Source organism: Gasterosteus aculeatus, chromosome 14, assembly GCF_964276395.1.
Source record: "Gasterosteus aculeatus chromosome 14, fGasAcu3.hap1.1, whole genome shotgun sequence".
Lineage (NCBI taxonomy): Eukaryota > Metazoa > Chordata > Actinopteri > Perciformes > Gasterosteidae > Gasterosteus > Gasterosteus aculeatus.
The window spans coordinates 9,153,747-9,178,402 of NC_135702.1; the positions used below are offsets into that span (position 1 = coordinate 9,153,747).

Sequence of the window (24,656 nt, forward strand, 5' to 3'; positions counted from 1 at the left end):
TAACTTCACTCCGGCCAACCCTCCAGAAGGCGTTTGATGATTTTGTATACCGGTGCGGAGCATCTGTATGTGGAGGTGTGTATTTTATCCATTCATCTACACGTCCGTATTTGTTTGCATAAACGTTTGTACCGTATTGGTGCAAATGGGCGCTTGTGTAAGCTCTGTGAATTATTTAAAGGCTCGATCGCCTCCGGTGTAAGCAGAGCTTGTATCGCCGGGCCTTCAGAGGTGTATCGATGCTTTATGACATGCTTTGAATCCTCCCTCTCATCTGCCTCTCTTCTTGCAGCAGTGTGCTCACTATCTCTCACCTTGTCTGTTCCCTGGGCACTCTCTCTCTCTAACTCTATAATACTTCATTCTAAGAGAGTGTGTGTGTGTGTGTGTGTGTGTGTGTGTGTGTGTGTGTGTGTGTGTGTGTGTGTGTGTAGGTGTGCGTGTCTGTCTATTTTATGGCTCCTGGTCACAATTCCCCAGCAGTGGAATTTAGATGCAGTATGAAGAGTGGCTGCCCCTCTATGAATTATGGACACGGTATGAAACGTTCCAACCAAGTTTGCAAGCCAAAGCCTCTCACTCCTTCTCCTCCTTTTCAATCTCTTGTTCTGTTCCCTTCTCTGATTCCCGGTCCTTGATCCCCTCCTGAACAAATTGTCCCGATACCTGCTCATCTCCCTGCTTTCTTCCTTTTCTACATCTCCTGCCCTCCTGTAGAATTGTGCTTTCATTATGATAGCCTTATATAAAACTTTTATCGTATTAAGAAATATGAATCCATTTTCCTGACGTTTTGAGGCATTCAAACGCAAAACTGTGGTTGTAAGCTACTTTTATTGATTATTTCTGTGGATTTTGGATTAAAAACACAAAAGAAAAAATGTTACTTTATTCAAAGTTAATAATTCACTTTGGCGACATAAAATCATAGATAAACCTCCACTCACTATTTCACAGACAAGCCGATCACATCCGCCAGGCTTCCTCGATGGTTGTACTTGATCAGAAAAAGATGGAAAATAGATAGAAATGGAATATAGACCTAAAATTAAGATTGAAAAAAAAGGATCTGAATACAAACTTGAATTCAATCAAGACTGAGCTGCTCTAAACACAAAACAGGTCCCTTTTTACACCAGACAGTTGGACATTAAACTAACGATGCCTTTGAGAGGTTGGGAGCACATTAGGAAAGAGCAATTTCCTCAGACTAAAGACTTGTGTACAATCAGCATCACAAACAGACCCTTGCTCACATTAACAATAACCTCAGATGTAACATTTGATTCCACAAAAACTGTCATAGTGTCCGTAATCAACAAAACCCTGGGACGTAAAAAGGAGCCATTTATGCACCACACTCACACGTGTGTGAGAAACGGACATCCTCCATAAATCCTCCCCCCACAACCCCTCTGTGTCACACACACACACAGGACTGCATGCAGCAGCCATTAACGCCCAGTGTGTGTGATCTTGTGACTTCTAAAAGAAGAAGAAAAGGCCATACCTCCTGTCTGAATTTTTCATTGCAGACCCTCTCTGTCTTTGTATAACAACTAATGAATAAGCAATGAATCCAGAGGACACATAACAGATTGGACTCAGTTTTATGTCTTCCACACTCACAACAAAAACTCTCCTGGTTACACATTTGGCCGCGTGTAGCTCACTGTGTGTTTGAAAAGCTAAATATGTTACTCTGTTCATTTCCTTTGGTGCTTGACTGTGAACCGTAATGGCCCCAATATATGATGGAAAAAAATGTGTGTCCGTGAGCATCTGTGTTTGTGGATTGAACGTGACCTTTTGCTTTTTTTAATCCACCACCGATTTATATTTGGACCACCGCGAGCTTTGAATCCGTCTGAGGAACCCTTTTCCTGGTGAGCGGTTCACAGAAGCTGTTTTGATGCTCATATGATTATATGCTACACCGTCTCTAAGGGGGGAATATGTATGTTATGGTCGATATTGACAGTAAGATAGAAATATGAGATCCCATTTAAATTGTTCTTGGTCGCCATCTGGTGGTTTAATGAGCATAGTGGCATGGTTTACTCCGGTTTCTGGTTGTAATAAACAGACAACCCCTCTTAAATTTAGCTCCCGGACCGGACATTCCATACTTATGGAAACTCATTGAAATGGTCACCAATTAGTTTAAGATATGAGTAATTTTGTCATCAAAGTTCCTTGGTGGTATCTCCTAGCTCTACATGCCTAAGCTGTAACCTTACACCGTGTAAGAGTACCAGTGCATTTGTAGACTTCATTCATTTTTACAATATTATATGATTTCCCTGAGCCGATGTGTTATTTTAAGTTATTGAGGCTATGATTGTTAACAATACTGGGATTTAGCCCACTTTTCCTCACTTACTGACTTAGATAGATGACACAAGGTCAGCATCTACAACTGCAACACGTCTTATAGTCCTTTTGAATTTAACCTCCTTGCTGGTTACAATATATGCAAAATACAATGTTCATAGACAAAGATAGTGATTGACAGTTTGAGAAGCGTCAGAAGGATCGAACAAGTATTTATGACGGTATTATACGCAAACATCACAAAGTCTCCCAAACTCTCGCGAGAGCGCTGGCTTTATGTAGGTCCCGCCTCACTGTTTCAACAACCAATCACGAGTCTGTTTACCACCAGCCGCGAATTGCAAAACTTCCTTCTTTTTTCGGTCACCACTTTTCTGCTCCTCCTAGTCACCGCACTTCATTTTACATTTAAGACAGTATGAGCACCGAGCAGTCTCCCGAAGTCCACGGTTGTCACAACGAGTGCGCAGTTTCGACGCCGGAGAAAGCAGCACTGAAAAGGTAAGATAACGTTACCGCTAGCTAACGTTAGCTGAGAGTAACGGACACAACATTATTTCAAGGCGCCGCTGATTACGTCTTCATCTCCCTAGAACTCCCTCCTCAAAGTTTAAGAGGGTTCACTCCAACTTCAAATCCCCTGTAAGTAAGCCCCCTCTCTATGTGTGAGACACACACGTCCACTCCGGCATCACGCTCGTCTGTTTTGCACCTGACAGCTCACGGTGAGGGAGAGTGCTAACGTTAGCCCCGCAGAGGAGCTAGCCGAGCTGGAGAGGAGGAGAGAGCAGCTGAACGCTGAGATCGCCCAGTTGGAGGCTGAGTGAGTACAGCTGTGTGCTTTTTGTCTTTGGTTGATTCGATATGTTTTTCGTTTGTTCTTCTAATTTGCTTGACTTTTGTGCATGAGTATTTGCATGTTTTTTTGAGACCTGTTGTGTTTGTGTCTCTCCAGAGGATGCAGAGTAGAGGAGCTGGAGCATCATATCGATATGCTGCATGAATACAATGACATCAAAGACATTGGACAGTCACTCCTGGGCCGTATTGGTAAGATTCATAGTTCATTAGTTTTAGTAGCATATAAAAGGGCATAATGGTCAAATGTACCAGGCCAAAGTAACATTTCAACTTGGTTAAATTATATTATGCAGGTCAGATACATTACACTTGGAGACAAAGAATGAAACCAGTCAGAAATTCACAAAATGAAAAGTGATTATAAATAATATACTTATGGGTAACTTGTGGAATTAACTTTCCTGCTGATCCTTTTATGGCTTGATTCATTCAACCCCATTATGAGCTTTCCCTCCCTGAGCTGAGGAGTGTATAAGAGGGTATAATTTGAGTAGTAATTGAGCAACTAATATGCTGGCAATGTAAACAGACTAGACAAAATGTCTGTTTTCTGGTTTGGTTTGGACAAGAATACAAACTATGCTACAGTTTCATCGCATCCTTACTACTTAACTAGTTAAGCTACTGAGATGGAGGTAAATACTGAACAAAGACCCATAATGTTTACCACATGTGATATACTGTCGTCGTTGTCACAGTCTACTACCTCGTGGTATTTGCTTAAGTGTAACTTCAGAGACAATTAATGGAAGTGTACTCCTAAAACTCAATAAACAGCCGTGCCCAAATTTGTGTCTTTTTAAATATACATTCAAGTTATTTAAGTGGACGTCCTCAAAGGAACATGTGAGTACGTTCTTATCTGATCAGGTATTGCTCCTTGTGCGAAAGTGTTGTCGTGTTGTTGCACAGCCGGCCACCAGAGGGCAACAGAGGCGCTGCTCTGTTTCCCTTTGAGGCCTTCGTGGAAAGCCGAAGCCTGTTTTGATTTCGGATGGAATCAAATCCCACTTCACCGATTCTGTTGATGTTCCGTTGGTCTGCCTGTGATACCGTAATTTCATTAGTTCAACACTGTAAAGTGTCATTGAGAGTTCTTTCATGTTTTGTGTCCAGTGATATGTTGGCCAATATTGATGGGCTCTGGTGTCGTTCTTTTTCTATACATACATCTTTTTCATGCAATTTTGAATCATCACTTTACTGGAATCACAGAGATTGGAAAGTTGCATTGACGCTTCATGTTCTCTCTACAACTTGTGTCTGAATCCCTGTGATACTGTAAATATGTCTGTGGGCACACAAAAGTATAAGGAAATAGGGGACAATGAGTATAAGTTTGTGTCTTTTAAAAATATATTTGTGTATGTTAATCAACCGTGGGAAGGAGTATAGAGTTCACACATTATGCTCTCGTCCGTGAGTCACACTATGGTCTGTGCGTGATTCATAACAAACATGACCTGTAGCCGACTTTTACACGCACATGATTGTTTGTGTGCCATCAAATGAAATCAGAACATCTTTATTTAGTCGGCTGAACTTTGTGGAATGTAGACACAGGAACAACACCAGTCATCTATTGCTTGAATGCTTTAATGACCCCTAGTTCCCATTTCTTCACTTGTCTGTTTTAAATCTATGTTGTGAGTTTAACGCTCGCTATCACTTTTAAATTCTTGGTCAGTACAGTTACAGAGGAGTCTGATAATGACCTTCGTGAATGGAGGTGGCGTTTCCACTACGTCACAATGGCAGTCTTTCACATAACACACACACAATTACAATCTCTGTCTGACACCCAGACGCATGCATACACTCGCAAACTGTCAAATACAAACACTTCTATCATCCTCGATCTCCCCATTCAGCTCTCTCTCTCTCTCTCTCTCTCTCTCTCACACTCTTCCACAGAGCGTCTACACTAAACACTTGCTGTTATATGTGGTTATGCTGGGAGGCGTGAGAGTGGAGGCAGCACCCTCCAAAGACAACTGAGCCATTGTCAAATCTCCCTACCAATCTGAATGATGTACACGTTTCACATGTTTAGAGCTTTTTATTAAATCCAGGAGTTGCCCCAGCTATGCAAGTTTTCCTAATACGATTCCACTGTCTGAAGTGAACTTATTTGGCAACAGTACTTTTAAAAAGGAAATCTTATGAAATGCCCCTGGAAAAAACGCACAAAAAAGTAACTTGAACAAAAACACGTGACTATTTTAACACAGGGAAGCCTTGGGTGTAATTGACAAAACGGCAAACAATGATCCTCTCTGTAGCTCTCAGCCTTCAAACCCCCTTATTTCATCAGCACTGCGAGTGCACACCCACCAAGTGAATACAATTTGCATCAAACAAAAGGCAAACGCTTGCATCCCTTTCAGGCTGAGCTATTGCTTATTACCATCAAGGCCTGACCCTTGCTCTGCTACATCTTGCAGCTGCTGTGAGGGGGACCACCACACGAGATCTCTACAGCCACTTTGGTCTGGAACTGGATGACTGAAGAAAAAAAAAACAAGCTATGAAGTCGCAGTGGCGACAACGGATTCTCAGAACAAGGCGAACGAGGCTCGAAGAGGAAACACCAGAGAAGCTTAAAATGGGGAAGATTGATCTTGTCTAAAAATGTGGCTTGGAGGAACTTTGCTGACCTCAAACTGCTCTCTCAGGGACTCAGGTGGCCCTGCATGCAGGCGGGATATTTAAGGATTTTTCATCCCCTTTTGACATTTGAGTCAAAACGGTTTGGATGATGGTTAAATGAGTGTTTATCGCTTAATTTTGTTTTTACCAAAAAGAGGGAACGCTGGAGTGTTAACTTAAGGTCCAAAATAAACGCACCAGCTCCTGATGCATTATGCTTTGTAAGCTGACCACAACATGTAATAAATAATTATACTACCAGAGACACTTTTTCGTCACTTCCATGTCCACTATGGAAATGAAGTTGGACTCCTCATAGTTTCGGCATTCATTTTGTGGAATCAAATGGTCATTTGGGTTATAAACTCTTGACGGTTTTGCAATAAATGGACAATATTAAACATTCATTCTACCGACCATTAAGTGAATGCATGGAAGGGAAATATTGAAGTCGATAGATTTAAGGTTTTCTGATATTCAGCAACTATCACGTTTGTTTTCAGTTTCATGTCAGTCTCCACAGAACTATCTGAGGTTAAACTAAAAACTAAGGACTGTGCATTTGTTTTCCTTATTTAAAAAAACAACAACTCCATGATGCTGTTTTGCTTGCCCAGAAATGTTCAGTATAGTTGTTAAACCCCAGGCTGGCAGCATAATTCACTGGGCGTGCCTTTTATCGGTCTGAGAACCACTGATCGCTATCAGGTCTCAGTGGTTCTCAGACAGTGTGTCCCCTGGGACTGATAGTAGGACCCTGATGATGCTCCTCTTGGCTGTGTGTTTTCTGGTCAATGGTCGTCTGTTCCTTCATGTTGAATTGACGGGGTGAAAGGTGGAAAAAGTAGGCCTGCTCTTTTTATCTCATTTGCAGGTCAAAGGCCATCCAATTTATTCTTATCCAGATTTATTTTTTTTGATCCCCTAACACGCATTTACCGGCTGACATACTGGGGTCAAGGTGGTAGATATACAGTGTGATTGTTTATCAGTTAAACCCAAGTAATACATTTAAAGCCTTGACTTCTCCTTATCTCCTTATTATTGTGGAAAAGTTCTGCAATCTTCCCTGATAATCACTGTTTCATGATATGTCCCGTTGCTATCATAAAACTTGTCTTGCCTTCAGACGTTATCAAAAATCACTTTTTTTTGCATGTTGTCCCAGATACAACACATGTCAAAATTGTATTTAAATTAAATGTAAGCCACGCCCACTGTATGTTCACATGTATTCTTTTGCAGAGACAACTGAAGGCTTGCAATTGCAAGAGAATGCCTGCAGGTTCAAGTGGGACATCCCTGTCCAGCTACAACAATGGACCAGGCTCACTTTTAGCTCGTTGCATCACAGTTGACCGATGCGCGCTGAACGCGCGTCCCTCTGAGCCCCACGGATCCGCATCCTCGTCACTACCGGGTTTGAAACGCATCTCGCGGAGTGAAAACGGGGCCGCGCCGCGTTTCCCCTCTCCGGCAGCAGCCGCAAACTCCGCCCCCCTGCGGGATGGGACGTAGAAAGAATCGCCCTCCGCGATTGGCCCAGATGCCTGTCCGTCAGCGCTCGTTTCTGACACGCCGGGTTGGGACGCTGACGGCCGGGGGGCGGGCGTAAGCTAAGAAAATTATAAGGTCATTTGAATTGCGGTTGCTAGCGAGCTTATTGCCTGCGAACGATCCCAGATATGATATCGATAATTGAACGGCGATGAACGGATGATGATCGCGGGGTCAAAGTCGAGGCGCGCGGACCCACAGCTCATCGCGGTGTTACAGCAGCAGCAGCAGGAGGGGATCCCGGTGCGTGTGTGCGTGTGTCCGTCTCTGCGTGCGTTCCTGTGAGCCGCTGTCGGGCAGAAGAAGACGGGCCTGTAAGCCGATCAGGGACGCGGCGTCGCGACACAATACGCGGGTTTCACGTCTTGGATTTCCGCGCACCTTCATGCTGTGACGGCGGTAACCAGGTGCGTATGTAACCCCCCCACAAAAAAAGAATAATGGAAAGAAAAAAACAACGATGTTCGGCTTCACGGCTGGCCCTGCATGCTAGGAGGGAGACAGAGAGACAGCCCGGCTGGGACTAATGTCCTCTGTCAACCTTGTGGGCGATCGACCCACTGACGGGGACTCGGAGAGGTGGCGCGGCACTTGGGGAGGGGGGTCAGCCCTCGGTCCACGCGCAGTCATTTTAACGTGAACGTGGACTTGCATATTCAGCATCTCCTGTAAAGGGAGGTGGGGGGGAGGCTGCTCTCGCACTGCCCGTCCGCCGCCCCGGATAACAACCGATGCGCGCGATCCGGTGCGCATCCTGCTCCCCCAGGCGCGCCTGTTTACCGCGACACCCCCCTCCTCCCTTTACCGTCAGGGTTATAGCCCGACGGCCGCCGTCCTGTGCCGCGTGGACGCGGGCCCCCTCGCACATGGCGCGCGGGTTACGGCGAGGCGCGTCCACTGGCGCAATGTGATGCTACGCGCTGTCTCGTGGATTTCCGGGTGCAGCGGCAGCGAGCGATGAAGCTTCTCGTTTCCGTTTTTGGTGCAGCGCTCGCGGTTGGTATTGTGGTTTCACCTCTCGACCCCCCTCCCACATCCCCCTGTTACAATTAGCCCCAACCGCGTCGATCCGTGGGACGCGAGGGGCCACCATCATCACTGCAGCCTCGTGCGGGGGAACATCCAGTCAGCATCTTGGCTCGAGGGGGGGAAAAAAGAAAAAAAAAACGCTAACGGCCTTCTGCCGCAAAACGGATGTCCTTCAAAATGCTCGCATGTTGTGAAATTCCAGTCCTGCAAGTTTTTATTTTTGATTCATCTGTCTTCCACACAGGCTGCTGTGTGTTGTACCTGAACGCATCGTTTAGCATCGTCTGAGCGATCAGGTGCTGTCGCTAAAAACACTTTGCTTTGACTTCTCGCTTCCCCCAAGGTCTCCCTCGCCTCGTGTGTTTACTCAACTGCGAGAGAAAAGAAATCCCGAGGATTTTCTCTGTTTTAATTCTGAGACTAAATACAATTCGTTAAACTTTTTACACTCAGTTTATTGTACCAGAGTCAGTTTACCAAACAAGTACCGTAGATTACATCCTTAAAGTGGTTAACATTTGTTTTCGTTGTTTACCTCAACCTTTCTCCCGCTGAACTGATGTCTGGTCCGAACTGTTTGTGAGTAGTCGCCGTTATCTGTTCGTTTATGTTCATGCGTGATTGTGCGTTCTTTCAGGATGATGCGTCTAGCGTGTTCCACGGCCCTGCTGTTTGTGTTGAGGCTGCTGGTGGGCCTGCCTTGGTTCCAGGTTCTGCCGGCCATCCTCATCTTCTACCTGGGAACCGGAGGATGGAGCTTCCTGAAGATTTTCGCCAAGACAGTTGGCAGAGACTTGCAGTAAGCACTGGGATTTTGTGTGTGTGTGTTGGCACGGTTCCTGTACATCATATCATTTGAACGCTTTCCTTTGAGGCATTTCAAATCATTGCTTTACTTTTCGTATTCGTTTGGTATTTTTAAACCAGCTTAGCGTCTTGGTGCATTAGAAGTAGTTTATTGTTTATTGTTATGTGATCCAGGTGGAGTCCGATGATGGTCTCAGTCAAGTGTTAAAAACAACGAGGCTAATCAGCTTCTTTATAGAATGTGTTGTTATTCCTACACTGTTCATTCATTATGGTTGCGCAAGTTCAAATTTCTCACACGCACACACTTAAATGAGAATGGATTATTTCAAAGGTTCGGTGTCATGTATTATAAGGATGTAGCAGTAATGCATCAGTTGGGTGAGAGGACGTGATTTCTTTGAGCGTTTAAAAGTTAAGTGCCTTCACATGTGTAACTTGGCATAAAATGTAGCCGTACATGTTTGTAAACCAGCTTGGAAGAAGTTACGGCTCTCCCTAGGCAGGGCTGCTTTTAAAACCGGTATTAGCAACCAGCTGAATGCCCCTTTTGTGCAAGTCGCAAAACTTGACATGGCAGTTAGCCTGAATTACACAAAAGGACAGTAGAATGAGAGGGCAGATCTCAACCGTCTTACCGAGAGACAATGTTTACATTTCGGGGTTACCACGGTACTTGGTTTGTGATTAACTTCCTTTTTTTTTTTTTTTTTTCTTTCCTTGCTGCAGTTTGAGTAAAACAGGAAACTGTAAAAGGGTTTATGACCTCTCTGTGACACATAAGCCCGAGTGACCAAACCAGAAGTAATCAGAGCTTCTGTGACCCGTTGTGTACAAAAAAATGTCCTCTGCTCTCTCATTTCCTACCAGAGTTTTAAAGCACAGACTCCAGGGCTCTGTGTTAAAGGCATGCGGGTGGATTGTCATCATAACCGCTATCTATCCTCCCTTACACCTTCAGCTGCCTATTTCTGTGCAAGCTCACTTTCAAATACCCCATACTCACATAAGTGCAGTTCTGATAGCGTTGTCATTATTTGTCCATATATTGATAATGGCTGGAGGTTAAAATCGTACCATGTATGACTGTGAAAGCATAACCTTTCCCCCGGTGACTCATTGCTATCTTGTAATGTGTGACATGGCGTAGGAATTTCAACTGTAAGAATCAGTCTGGTTCACACCTTTAATGCCTTTGTTAGCTAAACCAACCTCCACTATTCAACTAGCGGTGATCCTCACTTGGTGGTTTAGTGTAGGCGTAAAACCTCTTTTTCTTCATTATGGTGCAGTTTCAGTATGAGACATTCATTAAAGATTGTTCCAAAGGTCCCTTTGCCAACGATAGAAAACAGTAGAGGCGGATGAGAATTACTCCAAACTGCTGAGTGTTCTAATGACTGAAACAACCGTGCAATAACCGATAATGGTTATCTGGACTGTCATGAAGACAATATCCCATGTAATGATTTAAAAATGAAATGTCATCCAGACCACAGTGCACGTGTGAGGTGACTTTGCACTGCAGGTTCGTGTGATGTTTGTGTAGTGATACAGTGCTCTGGATTGTGCCCATTATCTCGCCTTTGCACAATAGATGTAAATGATCAAGTGACATCCTTCCACTGAAAGGTGGACTTTGCCCCGGGACGTACCCATTTATTTCCGTTTTATGCCTCTTGTTATTGCTGCACCGCACTGATGACCTTACTTGGTCAACTACAGGTGTTGATGATCAATTTCAACCCCTTTTTACGGACATAACCAGCACTTTTGCATCATCCAAAGTTTCTTCTTCAATTTCTCGCCTTTTCAATTCTCTCCCTTACTGTGCGGAGGACTCGACTGCTACAACAATCCTAACATTGTCACAGATTCATGCCTGAAAGAGTTTCTATAACTCTTACTGAGTTGCCCTAATATTTCATTCTTCTCCTTTTAGTGCGGCATACGTGCTGTTGCGGGTGAAGATGAATGTCAGACGCCACCTCAAAGAGAAGAACACCATTCCCAAGATCTTTGCTGAAACGGTGGCCCGCCACGGGGACAAGACGGCACTGATCTTCGAGGGGACCGGGGAGACGTGGACCTTCCGACAGCTGGATGAGTACTCCAACAGAGTGGCCAACCTGCTGCTGGAAAGGGGCTTCAAGGTACAACATATTCCTGATGGAGTGGAGTGGGGGGGGGGGGGGGGGGCGCGTCTTCCATGAACCCTTTGGACACACGTTTATAAAAATGAACTTCAGTGGGTGACATTCGGCCATTCAAGCCCCGCCCCCTTTTTGCCTTTCTTCCTCCTTCCCCAGGATGGCGACGTTGTGGCTCTCTTCATGGAGAACAGATCCCAGTACGTGGGCCTCTGGCTCGGCATGGCCAAAATCGGAGTCGAGGCGGCTCTCATCAACTTCAATTTGAGGCTGGAGGCCTTGGTCCACTGCGTCACCATCTCCGACGCCAAGGCTGTGGTGTTTGGCTCCGAGCTGAATGAAGGTAGGCGCCGGGAGGATTTGAGGAGGGAGATATCCGGCGATCAAGATTAGACAAACATCTGAGGCCAATGTGGGCAGAGTTTGTTTGTTATGGTTGTAAATGTGTCAGGTTTATAGACCAAAAAATGTGAAGATTATCCCAGAGGGCTTCGCAATCTGTACAGCACTGATTTCTGCTGATGAGTGCTGTTGTGTTTTCCTTTGTGACGAGAGAGGTGAGTGGTGCAGAGAGGCAGCACAAGAGGTCATAAAAGATAGATGGGCTTCAGGGAACGCGCCTCTTCGATATCAGCCAGTGGAGCTGTAGATGGCTGAGGGAACGGAAGGAGGGAGTTTGGGAATTATCTCCATGATCCATCCGCCGGGTTCAAGGAATAAATTTGTCAGGGAAGAGTAGTGGTGAATTATTAAATAAAGTGGATTCGAATTCGAGTATCAATTCAATGTTAAGCTTAATGTATAATACAGCGTGTACATCATTTGAGTAGTATAGCATTCAGTTTCATAAAGCAACCTATTTGACGTCTGAGCTCCTAAGGTGAGCGAAGGATTGACGCACTAGCGGCAGGACTTTCTTTATAGAATGATTAGTTATGGTTTGGGATCAATTGAAACCGGATGAAATGCATTTTGAGAGCAGTACAAGCGACTAGGAGATTCTGGTATTAGAAGAGCGGAGTAATAGGATTCTTATTTAATGACTCTCCTGAAAAATAAACTCCTTGCCAAACTCTGTTGATAGGTTAATCCCATGTGGGAGGGGGGGGGGATCAGTAGTAAAGCTCATACATTTAATTAGGTGTGTGTATTTGTTTGTTTTTAAATGTACAAATAGAACTAATTAAATGTTCTAATACACTAACCTGTGGTGTATTAATTGTGTTGCTCGGACATGAAATTGCTACAGCTTAGTTGAATTAGCGCTCCTTTTCAATCTCATCAGCCTTTTTTGGGTCCCTACTCAATCTGAAAAGCCCTTATCTGATCAGCTATAATGAGCTTCTTCATCTTTTCATCCCAGGTTTGACGGATCAGTGTTTTCGTTGGATCGAGAGCTCGTCATGTGCGTTATACCTTTTTAAGTAATTGGAAATGCAGCCTCTTTGCTACCGAGATGAGCAAAGTCGAGCAAGCAGCATTTAATACCGAGTCAGCACGACGTCAGGCTTTTAAATCAACGCACGTTCTCTTTTTTACTGGGGAACGTAGGAGAGCTGTTTGAAATCTTCTGCTCCCTTCTAACGTATTGATACACTCGCGCCTTTTGGTCGTTCTGCACCTGTTGTCTCTCTCGCTCACCTTTTTTATTTAGTTACGTCAACATATCCGGTTCCCGATCACTCGGCCCTCAGCCTCCTTTGTCCTTTTGTCTGCCGCGGTGCTTAAATGCGACGGCCTCCTGTAATTCGTGATGGTGAAATGTAACGAACCTTCCGTTCACGTGTTTTCCCACTCGTAGCCGTGTCGGAGGTCCACGGCTTGATGGGGAAAGCCGTGCAGATGTTCTGTTTGGGAGACTTTGACCCCATGCGAGTGCCGCGGGGGACCGAGTGCCTGGAGCCTCTGTTGGATAACGCCCCGACCCACCTGCCCAGCCGGCCGCAGCGCTGCTTCACTGGTAAGACCGCGAACGGGGTCATAACAGGAGAATGAATTAAGAGTCTATGATGTCAGTCAAATCATCGAAAGTGTGTTTGTGTGACACATTTAGCCCTGAGGGCTTTGCAATATATAGACCATAAAAAAAAACCCTACTCACATGAGTACAAACCAGCCAGAAGAAACGTGATCACTCACTTCTGCTCTTGAACCGCACACCGCCGCGGAAATAAAACCTGTGACCTTTGGCAAGTCTTTGCACCTGCTCAGCCGATATGCCAATGCCAAAACACTCTCTTGAAGGGGTTTGTAGCTGGTTTAAGGTTGCACATAGCCACCATAATCCAGATCTCTGGGCTCACCGGTGTACTTAATCTGTTCTGTGGTTTGAGAGCAGGAAAGTGGTTTCCGGGGAAACCCTCAACTGAATCTAAATCCACTTTGTGTCCATCTGGATGCAGTAGTGTGTGTCTGAACTGGATCCTGCCGTCTTAATTATAGATTCTGCTCTGTTCTACTTCCACCCTTCAGTGATGTCCCTTCTTCAAAATTAGTTTTCAATCAAAACTGCGATTAGGCCTCTAATTAAGGATCGAAGCCGAGCATTTGCACTCCTGCACATTCTTCAAAATGTGACGCGTTTAAACATCACAGCGCTTTTATTTGTACACGTGTGAGTGCACGGCCGCCGGAATCGTTGACATTTTTGGTTTCCTCACTCACCCTGCTTTCTTTTTTTTTTTTCTCCCCAGATCGCCTGTTCTACATCTACACGTCAGGAACCACTGGGATGCCGAAAGCTGCTATTGTCGTGCACAGCAGGTATGACGGCGCCGTGCGGCGTACTTACAGACACACAGGAATTCTGCAGCTGCTTTCTTTGTTGATCCATGTCGCTTTCAAGTGTAGAATGAACACTGTCACAAGAGAATGGAAGAGAACTATATAAAACCTGTTGGTTTTGTTCTGAATTGTTTTTGACCCACTCCCGGTTTTCAGGTACTACCGCATGGCAGCCTTGGTATATTATGGCTTTAAGATGACTTCAGATGACGTGCTGTATGATTGCCTTCCGCTCTACCACTCTGCAGGTAAACCATCCATGTGGGGGATTAGAGTTGATATTTTATCATTTTAAATCATCAAGAACTTTACTCCGCTTCTCATTTTGTTGCATCGGCGGAGTTCCTTATAATGTTCGTCATGGTTAATTTGGCTTCAAGCTGCATCAGGCCAAAGATAGTGGATGAAGCTAAAATTAGCAGCAAAGTAGTGTTGACTTATGTTTTTAAGTGAGTGTCTTTTCTGTCACAGTTGACTTCTTCTACAAGTTGCATGTTGTGTATTTTTAGGTTCTCATCTTGAGCCAAACGTGTTATGATCGTGACAATGTTTCCTTATTTTGTTACCGCAGGTAACATTGTGGGAGTGGGCCAGTGCTTAATCCACGGCATGAGCGTAGTCATCAGAAAGAAGTTCTCTGCCTCGCGTTTCTGGGACGACTGTGCCAAATACAACTGCACTGTGAGTAACGATCATCATCATCATCATCATCCGGAGCTGAGTAGAACAACACGATCTCGGTCCGAAGACGTGTTTCCTTTTGAAATAATCTCAAGGTTTCACATTCCTCTCGCAGTTAATCTCTGATTCTTTTATCTCACTATTGTAAACTTGCTATTGAATCAATGCTGAGTCTTTTTATGTGTTCAGTCTCATCGCTTAACAATTTCTTTCCCACCGCCGCTGTGCTCCATTCTCGTCCAGATTGTGCAGTACATCGGGGAGATCTGCCGTTACCTGCTGAACCAGCCGGTCCGGGACACCGAGAAGCAGCACCGAGTGCGCATGGCACTGGGCAACGGCCTGCGGCAGTCCATATGGGAGGAGTTCATGACCCGCTTCAACATCCCGCAGATCGCAGAGTTCTACGGAGCCACAGAGTGCAACTGCAGCCTGGGCAACTTCGGTAACAAGGTGGGGAATTGAACCTCTGACACTACCTCTGGGTAATTCTTTTGTTTTTCTGTCTGGAGTTTCTTTGCGTTTTCCACCGCTCACTCAAAATGCTGTTTTCACGTTTCAAGGCAACACGCCCCTCGGGAGCCGTTAACCTCGTGAACAATGTTGTGTTGGTGCTCTAGGTTGGCGCATGCGGCTTCAACAGTCAGATCCTGCCGTTCATCTACCCCATCCGGCTGGTGAGGGTTGACGAGGAGACCATGGAGCTCATTAGGGGCCCGGATGGCGTCTGCATTCCCTGCAAACCTGGTGGGTTTGATCTAAGCACCTTTCAAACGCCATCTTTACACTCGGTAAACTTAAAAGTACGTACACACTGTGGTTGTGTGACTCGACTGAAGACTCCGTATGATTACACGTCCATCACAACGCACACAGCAGTTGTTTTTATGGAAATGTTGACATTCAAAGTTACTGGCTGAGGAAGTGGGTTGAACGCACAGCTCAAAGGTAAATAAGTACACAACAAGGCCTCAACAAACTTACAGTGATTGCCTTGTGTTGTGTTTATAGTTTTAGGGTTAGCAGTCAGACATTTAGTTCTTTCTGAAACAATCCACTTAATGTGTGCGAAATCACACGATTAGGCAGTTATACCTTCATACGTTCATGTTCTCTCCCTCTCCCTTTTCCTTCTAGGTGAACCCGGGCAGCTGGTTGGCAGGATCATTCAGAATGATCCTCTTCGGAGGTTTGACGGCTACGTCAACCAATCGGCGACCAGCAAGAAGGTTGCTCAGAGTGTTTTCAAGAAGGGAGACAGTGCCTATCTCTCTGGTTAGAAACACTCACGTATACGTACAGTATTGAGTCATTCATTGTACTCCATGCCCGACCGCTGAATATGATCTATGCCCCCCCCCTCCCCCGTTCTCTCACCAGGTGATGTGTTGATCATGGACGATTGCGGCCACATGTTCTTCAAGGACCGTACAGGAGACACTTTCCGGTGGAAGGGAGAGAACGTCTCAACGACCGAGGTGGAGGGGACGCTCAGCCGGCTTTTAGACATGAAAGATGTAGTTGTCTATGGAGTGGAAGTACCAGGTAAATTATAGTACTATAGTAATAACAGGCGTAGTATCTGTTTGAAGGGAATCCCACCACTCTGACTAGATTAATTACAACATATCATTAGAAAACTTGATCCCCCAAAGCTAGTGTGGCATGATGGGTGTGGAATACCAGGAGATGCACGTCAAACAGATCATTGCAGACAACAAATGCCACAACACAACCAAGAGATATTCGATATATTTTATCTGACCAATGGATAACTTCTCTGACATGTTCCATTTCTATGTGCGCAGGAGCAGAAGGAAAGGCCGGAATGGCCGCCATCGCTGATCCGACTCACTCCACTGACCTGGTGAAGTTCGTGAAGGACATGGAGAAGGCTCTCCCTCCTTATGCCAGACCGGTTTTCCTTAGGTTCCTTGCGGAGGTCAACAAGACAGGTAGAATTTTCCTTTTGCTGATTTTTTATAATAAATGCCAACCGTTTTGAAGGGCTATGAATCAGACCTCTAACCTTCTTCGCTGACCTGTGATGGGTCTTAGTTTTATAGAACTTTTAAAAGTTTGATATAGAGTCAAATTGTTGGTTACAATTTTGTAAACACCGCATTTAAAATGCGGTAAGAAGCTGAAACCAAGATTTCAAGGCTTAAAATAGTGAAGTAAAGTCATCCGGGGGGCCCGTGTCCACGTAGCGTCTGTTTCTAGTTTTCAACCAGGAGATGCATGACCCCATACTGAGTCATCGAGGCTGTCTGCTGTAAAGCTACTTGGAGGCAACTGGACACAGGCCCTGTGGTAGACGGTTTAATGTCAGCTCAATTAGCAAAATGAAATGCCTAAAAAGACTTGTCTCTTTCTCAGGAACGTTCAAGTTTCAGAAGACGGACCTGCGGCGCGACGGCTTTGACCCCTGCAGTGTGACGGACAGACTTTACTTCATGGATTCCAGAACAGGGTCTTACGCGCAGCTGAACGAGGAGCTTTACCACTCCATATTATCAGGAAAACACAAATTGTGATGGGCGGGCCGACCACTTCATCTCCACGTGCACACATGGACGCTCCCACTGATGCAGAAGAGAAGACCGAGATGTCGAAAGCAGGACCATGTCCCCCCATAATCGATCACATGTAAAGTCCTAGCCATGCATACTCAGAGGCCCATTTACACCTACACACGTTGTATTCCGCAAAACACTTTTAAAATCCCTAAAAGCAGTCTTGTGCACTCCACACACACACACACACACACACACACCACCACCCCATCCGTCCCCAGCAACTCCTCTCGCTACGTCAGCAAGCACGGAGAGAGGCACAAACCTGGTATTTGATAGCTTGAAACCACCGTTCACAGCCACACGGGGCCCGAGAAGCCGCGCCCGTCCATCCCGGTCCACCCGAGGGACACCCGAGGGGGGGATTTGTGAAGCAGTTGCCTTGTCAACTATAAACTACAGATATCCACAGACTTGAATTATCCACATGATGTTAAGAAGTCAAATGGAAACTGTACAAAAAGTGTTTGTGTTGGACAATGGAGGAACCTATGAGGACTTGGACTTTCTCTCTAATCTGTAATATTGTTTCGCTAAAGACTGGACTTCCCCTGCACAATCAGCCGCGACAAGCCTGCATGACAGCGTCAGCTTTTTCGAGGTTAACTTTATAACGTTTCTGGCACTTATTTGGTATCATTGTCTTAAATTAAATCCCTCCCCCATGTTCCACAGAGCTTGAGATGAAAATAAGCAGTATACCAAGGTGGTTGTTGTTGTTGTTGTTGTTTTTTAAAGGGAACAGCATGTCGGAGTGAGGGAAGCCTTTGTTGCAGACGTTAAATTAGACCAGTGGTTAAAGCTGAAAGATCTGCTGAAGTGAAACGGGGCTCCAGCGTGCGCAGTGCAATAATCAGCCGCACCACATGACAGCTGATATAAAACAAAGACCTGTATTTAAATATGTCTACGTCACACCAAAAATATTTAAGTTGTAGTGTTTACTTTTGCGTATTTAAGATGATATGACATTTTTATTATTTGATGTTTTTGTGAAAGCTTTCCCTTTTTTTTTTTTTTGCTTGTATCCAAAAACCTGTGCTTTAACTGTCGGAGTCCTCAAAAATGCAAAGTTGCAGAATTTTCTATCAGCTGCTGGAACACAAAGTCAAGTGATCTGACTGAATCAACCATGGGCCAAACACATTGGGCTGTTTCCATGAACGGGGATTTAATACTGAGCTGACATGCAGTGCGTTTGTGTGGCTGTATTGTGCAGGTTTTGTCCTCCAAGGTAGTCTCATCATACAGTGTGTGTGTGTATGTGTGTACGTTCTTCCTGAAAAACATATGAAGAAGACTTGACTAAAGAAGAAGCACCAAAACGTCTGATCAACGAGGTCTCGTGTTTTCAGCGATACTCCGGAGGAGGGGGATGTACCGCCAGATTCAAGAGCGCTGAGAGATCCAAAGATTCAAGCCCGTCGTGGAAGGACGTTGTCATCGCCGTGGAAACGGAAGAGCAGAACAACAAGAGAACACGTGCTTTGTAAATCGTCCGTTTGTCAATTGTTTGCGGTCGCTGTCATCCGTAGTTGCGGTAGCGTGAATGCGCATCATCAACCATTACAAGCAGAGCACTGTGCCTTACTGTGAGTTCACCTCCCAGATCCACAGGCCCGGCCCCCACACACACGGTGTGCTTCCCGCCGTTAGACCCGTTTCCTCCGCCCTCTGTCCCACCCAAGCTCTAAATGTCCTTTTTTTGCTGCAGCCTCGCAAAACTAGCCCAAAGTATGGCAGCTGATGTACGTTTTATTCTGAAGGGTCCGTGGCAGCCCGCCGACCAGCGCCTCCGTCCTGCCAGCTGCAGGAAGAGGTTGTGTTGATGTTTTCTTTGGGGCGAGAGTCCGTGTTTTGCGAGGCAGCTGTCGCAGCGTCTTGTCTGTCTCCTCTGGTCTTTTTCTGGTCCTGTTTTTTTTGTTTTTTGGTCGTCTTACAGATGTTGTTCACCCAAGTCTCCATTTGCTAATTTTCCTTTTACGCAGTCATCATCTGTCTTCCAATCAGCCCGATCCTTTCAATTCATCTTGACCTTCCTCCCCCTCTGTGCCGTCCTAACCCTCGCAGCCGGGGTTCTGCCTACTAATATTCCGACAACGGTGAAAACATCTTTCCTGTTCGGAGCTCATATAGTGTTCTGATTGAGGTTCAAGAGGTCTCGTCACACAAAGCTCCAACTACACTCCCCAACGCTGTTCTGAAATATTTTTTGCCGATGCGTGTTGTGCGTAGTCTGTGGATTCGTCTCTGCCTCCTCTGGGGTTAAATGAGTCACTGTTTCACTTTTATTTGTCATCTAATGGTGAGTGTGAAATGTGCTGATGAATGTCTGAAAAAGCGAATGAGTGACCAATGATTCTGATGATGTTGTCAAGTAAAGGTTGCACCGTTTGGCTGTTATGAAGCTTGTGGCTGAGGGGGGGGGTCCGCCCTGAACAGGCCCACAGCAGAGCACTGAATGAGATGTTTCCATGTTCTTGTTTGAAATAGGTTTAAATTATTTATTTTTTGAAGGAACTGTTCATTATACTTGATTGTTTCACTGCTATATGTATTTGATTTTGTTTTCTTGGCGTGAAATCATGTGATTTGGTGTGTGTGTGTGTATAAAAACAGGATCCATGCATGAGTGTAAGACAATCGAATGGCAGTTGAGTTTTTCAACTTTTTTTATGAACGCAAAACAGCCAGGGAGCAACTTTTTCTGGATCCAATTGGTGCAATGATAGACTGATCAAATTTCCATTTCCTGGCTTATAGATGTTATTTTGAAAGTCCATTACAAACCAGACGAGTCAGCTGCAGGCCTCATGAGAGTGGCGGTGTTGTGGGACGGGGTTTGTTGAGGTTTATGTTTGACCAGAAGGGGGCGCCATGTCCTTTTATCTGAAAAGTTCGAGAGAACATCTCTGTCCTTGTAAACCCTGCTACCAAATGCATTTATTTGGGGGGGCCATGGTGTTCGTGATCCAGAAACCCTGGCTGTGCCTCAGGTCTCGCTGTCCCTCATGCCTCTGATCAACATTTTCTCACACTGCTTTTTGCACTTTTTCTTCGTTTATTTCCCCCCCCCATGTCGCCCTTTCCTTTTCTTTTGTTTTTGTCTCATTGCACAAGCGGCGGCTCTCGCTGTGCAGAGTGTGTAGGGGAGGTGTGTGAGGTGTGCTGTGTGTGTGTGTGCGTGCGCGCCAAACACAGTACATTGATGTCCTCTTGTCCACTGAACTTGCTGTATGCACCATGCATTTCAAGAAAATGAGATAAGAGCAGTGCTGCAAATGGGAAATCATTATTAATAAAAACTATTTAAATTGTTCACTCGCGCTCTTGATTGTTGTCATGTCAACATGTCAAGTTTTTTTCTTATTATAGATTCATAACAATATAATTAGATTCATACAAGTGTATAACCAGAAGTACGAAAAGTAATTCAGTCCATGGTCTTTGTAATTTAAACGGCATTATGAAAATTCTTGCATTTTTCAGAATTTCTACTCAAATTAGAAAAAAAGGAGGCATCAGATACGACCTCAATATCTTGTAAAACAAGGAAAGGCCTGCACAGCTTGTTTGATCTTTTGATATTTAGAGAATATATTTTAGTAATGTCAAACTACTCAAGCTGAAATACTTTAGTTTTTTATTATTTTGCTTTACCTTGAATTTTGAGAAGTGTTATTAAATGTCCTGTTGTTTCATTTATCATTGATGCTACATAAGTAGCATTTCATACTATAGTTTTCCATTTAGGCCAAGAGTTAAGACCGTATCCTCCTTGAAAGGTGCTGTCGCCGGCTTAAGTCAATTTTATGCCACTTTTCAAAAGGAAAAGAGACACATTGTTCCTTTTACTCGCCTAGATTATTTTTGACAGGCTGCATTTTACATGCAGAAATGCAGCACTGCCAGGAGCCATTGCTGTTGATACCCTTGTTGTTCATACTTCTGAATGCGGAACCTTTACCGTATTTTAAAGTGCTTCATTGCTAAGACTGTGTTCCAACAGTGTCAGGGATTGAAATACAGAGCGTTTCCTCTTTCTTTTATCCGTGCGGGACGGTGTCATGTGAAGCCGGTGTGTGTCTGTGCTCGTGAGTGCAGCGCATGAGCTTCAGCTGGTTCAGAGACGCCACAGGCGTCACCAGGCCTCTGGGGAAGGGAAGTCGGGGTTGTTTTTGAACCACACATCCTCAACACTTTGGCCACTGTTCCCTGATCTCCAGCAGTGATTGGCTGACAACCAGGTGGGTGGATTGAGAGAAAAACAAACATTGCCACAGGCTCTGCCAGTCTGTGTCGTCCGTTTTGACTGCCGACAGTTCTCGCAAGGCTCGGGTCAGATACCCTCTCTCCGCCATTCAGCCCGAATCCACTTCGCCGCTTCCGTTCTCCTCGCAGCCATGAGGACCACTGTGCTGGCTGTTGTCATAGTGATGTTGTTCGGGATGGTGGTGGACGCAGACGTGAAGCCTCAGAGAGATTTCAACCTGCGGATGGTGAGACTGACACACACACACACACGTATACAAGCTTTTTTTAGGGGTCTTTAATGTGTTTGAATCAGTTTGACGTTTGTTCGTTATTCACAGACTCCATCAGTAATGGAACACTGTGTGTGTGTGTGTGTGTGTGTGTGTGTGTGTGTGTGTCTGTGTGTGTCTGTGTGTGTGTCTGTGTGTGTCTGTGTGTGTGTGAGAGAGACAAATGTCCTATTTTGTTTCCTGTGGCTGATTTGGTACTGGATTTAACTCTGAAGTATTCTAAATATCCCTGGGGTTCCATATTTATCAGTTGCTTGCCATTCTGGTGGCGGTTCATGTGTCGGCATGATCTCTTTTGTCTATTGTTTAGCTATACAGCCTAGAAGGGAAAATGCCTGCAGCAAATGGGGAAAATTCTTAATCACTTCCAGGAGAATGCAACCTCTGTAGTCTCCCCAAAGGTCCATTTTTTACGGGGTCTAAATAAGTGAGGAAATGCTGTTGCAAATGAAGCTCACTTGTTTCAGACAGAAAATGCATGTATGCGTTAAAAAAAAGACTTACTTTTTATTTTTTGCAACAAATTGCATTAAAAAAATCCCCAAAGCATTATTTAATTAATCCTACCAACGAGTATTGCCCGCAAAGCCTTATATAGTTTATTCCATCGAGTCTATTAAATGTTAAAACCTGATCATTCATCATTTCAATTTGCTAAACCAGGGCACTGTATTTCAGTGGGAGTCAATCCGACATACTGCTTCTTTAAACACTCACTAGTCCCTAAGCGCTGTTCACCTCCTAACCCGGAATGGCCTCAGTAGGAAGCACTGGCCTTTGGGCCGAGAGCCACAAACAAGAGGGAGGGGCTGAGGGGGGCTCTGCTCATTTTAAGAAACTGACTGACTGAAAAACATTTGGTTTGGCTTTTTTTACTGGGATGTGTTTAAAATGGGGGGGGGGGGGAATGTGCACAACAAGTGTTGCGTTGGTGTTTTCTAACCTTAAGTCTTTGCGTGTGTTTAGTTTGCAGGGAGATGGTACCGTGTGGGCCTGGCCTATGACTCTGCCAGTTTTACCCCCTTCAGAGACAACGTGAAGGCCTCCATGGGCGTCATTACCGCCATGCCAAACGGCAACGTCAACCTCACCATGTGGGACGCCACGTGAGTCTGCGTGCCTGTGACGTGTGGTGCAGATGTACGTGTTTGTGTGGCCGCAGAAGTGCATGCGTTGGTCAAAGAAGAGAGGAAACTGGGAAGTGGTTTAGGAAATGACAAAGGCCGTGTTTCCCCTCTGTGCTTCAGACCTTTAGGTTGTCAGAGGAAAGTGTACAACTATGAGAAGACCAGCGTACCTGGACAGTTCACGTACTTCAGCACACGTGAGTCTCCTCTTTTCTAATTTTAACTCATCGCCCTGACGAGAGAGGAACCCATTTTCAGTAACCTCTGTGACTTTACTCAATTACAATGTAAATATTTTCGTGGTACTCTATTTGCAGCGAGTTCCTGCAAATAGCAGGACATCATTGAATTCTGGATCTGCGACAGTATTGAGCAAACAACTACAAAAGCATGCAGATGAATGTTTTAATATGGTTGATTTTTTTCACCCTAAAGGTTATTCTACTTTACAGATTTTATAATATATTCTAAAAAGTTACAGGGTCACTCACATGGATTTGCATTAATCGTCATATTTTTCTGGTTTAGTTACTATTTAATACCGAAAGACATGGAAGCCTTTGTCCTTCACTTGTGTGTTGTGTTTTCTGTCAGGCCATAACATGGTGAAGGACATCACAGTGGTGGACACAAACTACACTGATTACGCCGTGGTTCTCAAACACAAGGTTTTTAACAGAGAGTACACGCAGGTGGCGCTTTACGGTGAGACTCGTGTTTACATCATATCCAAGCACGTTAGAAAACAGAGGCGACACTCACTACGCGTGTGCTTGTTCTTGTTTCCAGGTCGCTCGCAAACAGTCCGGAATGATACGATAATGAAGTTCAAGGCCTTCGCCGTGTCCCGAGGTTTCCCCAGAGACTCAATTCTGACTCCACCGCCGGCAGGTACAGTATGCGGAGCACATGGCAGTGCACACACACAGATAACGGGTAGAGCGCAGCGACGCTGAATTCTCCTTTATGTTTTCTGGCCAACAGAAAATTGCCCACCATCAAGATCTGGGCGTTAGGTGAGTGTTTGTGTCTTTAACTTCCAAGCATGTGAGTGACTTCACATCTTCGGCGTAACTGAGTCTGTGTGTCTCCCTGCAGGTTCCCGGATGTACCTGAGATGACGGCGGCATGAGTATCCTGACCTGCTGCTCTTTGTCTGCCGGTTCACTTTTTACTAGAATATACTCTGTAGAATGTATTACTCCCGAGATCTCTCTCCGCTAACAAGGATGATGAATAGCAAATATCGGTGATGAAATGCACTTGTCATTCTCTCTTATCTGGTGGCGTACATTTTCACACTGTTACTTTAATAAACAATATTTATCTCCAGGCTATTTAATTAACAAAATCCCTAATCACCAACCTTTTTTTGTTTGTTTAATATTCTGAATGTAATCTGAGCGGACGTAGTCAAATAAACCATATTAATCTCCAGACTGGGTGTTTGCTTGTTTATGTGTGTGTATGTATGTGAACGCGTGTTCAATCAACAGTTTGAACACCAGAGGTGTTCAGATTGCACCTGACTGCACCGGGCTTTTTGCAGAGAACTAC

General features: G+C 44.9%; 3 protein-coding genes across 4 annotated transcripts; all 3 read left to right on the plus strand.

The window, feature by feature from the left end:
- The first annotated feature begins 2,610 nt into the window (after window positions 1-2,610).
- Window positions 2,611-6,107, plus strand: swi5 (SWI5 homologous recombination repair protein). The gene is made up of 5 exons (XM_040198484.2): window positions 2,611-2,835; window positions 2,928-2,976; window positions 3,054-3,157; window positions 3,290-3,384; window positions 5,640-6,107. The coding sequence occupies exons 1-5, from the start codon at window positions 2,753-2,755 to the stop codon at window positions 5,702-5,704; spliced, it is 396 nt and encodes a 131-aa protein (XP_040054418.2). The 5' UTR covers window positions 2,611-2,752; the 3' UTR covers window positions 5,705-6,107.
- Window positions 6,108-7,099: 992 nt separating this feature from the next.
- slc27a4 (solute carrier family 27 member 4) lies at window positions 7,100-20,747 on the plus strand. 2 transcript variants are annotated; one of them, XM_040198390.2, is made up of 14 exons: window positions 7,100-7,808; window positions 9,068-9,229; window positions 11,180-11,390; window positions 11,547-11,730; window positions 13,189-13,347; window positions 14,081-14,150; window positions 14,328-14,419; window positions 14,743-14,852; window positions 15,096-15,305; window positions 15,473-15,599; window positions 15,990-16,127; window positions 16,233-16,397; window positions 16,661-16,807; window positions 17,232-20,747. In XM_040198390.2, exons 2-14 carry the CDS (start codon window positions 9,069-9,071, stop codon window positions 17,387-17,389), a joined length of 1,932 nt encoding a protein of 643 aa, XP_040054324.2. In that variant the 5' UTR covers window positions 7,100-7,808; window position 9,068; the 3' UTR covers window positions 17,390-20,747. The 2 variants fall into 2 exon arrangements, with proteins under 2 accessions (XP_040054324.2, XP_040054325.2); XM_040198391.2 differs by lacking the exon at window positions 7,100-7,808 and adding an exon at window positions 8,374-8,397.
- On the plus strand, window positions 20,743-24,536 carry ptgdsa (prostaglandin D2 synthase a). The gene is made up of 7 exons (XM_040198465.2): window positions 20,743-21,927; window positions 22,939-23,078; window positions 23,220-23,296; window positions 23,694-23,804; window positions 23,889-23,990; window positions 24,084-24,115; window positions 24,198-24,536. Exons 1-6 carry the CDS (start codon window positions 21,832-21,834, stop codon window positions 24,113-24,115), a joined length of 558 nt encoding a protein of 185 aa, XP_040054399.2. The 5' UTR covers window positions 20,743-21,831; the 3' UTR covers window positions 24,198-24,536.
- Window positions 24,537-24,656: the final 120 nt, after the last annotated feature.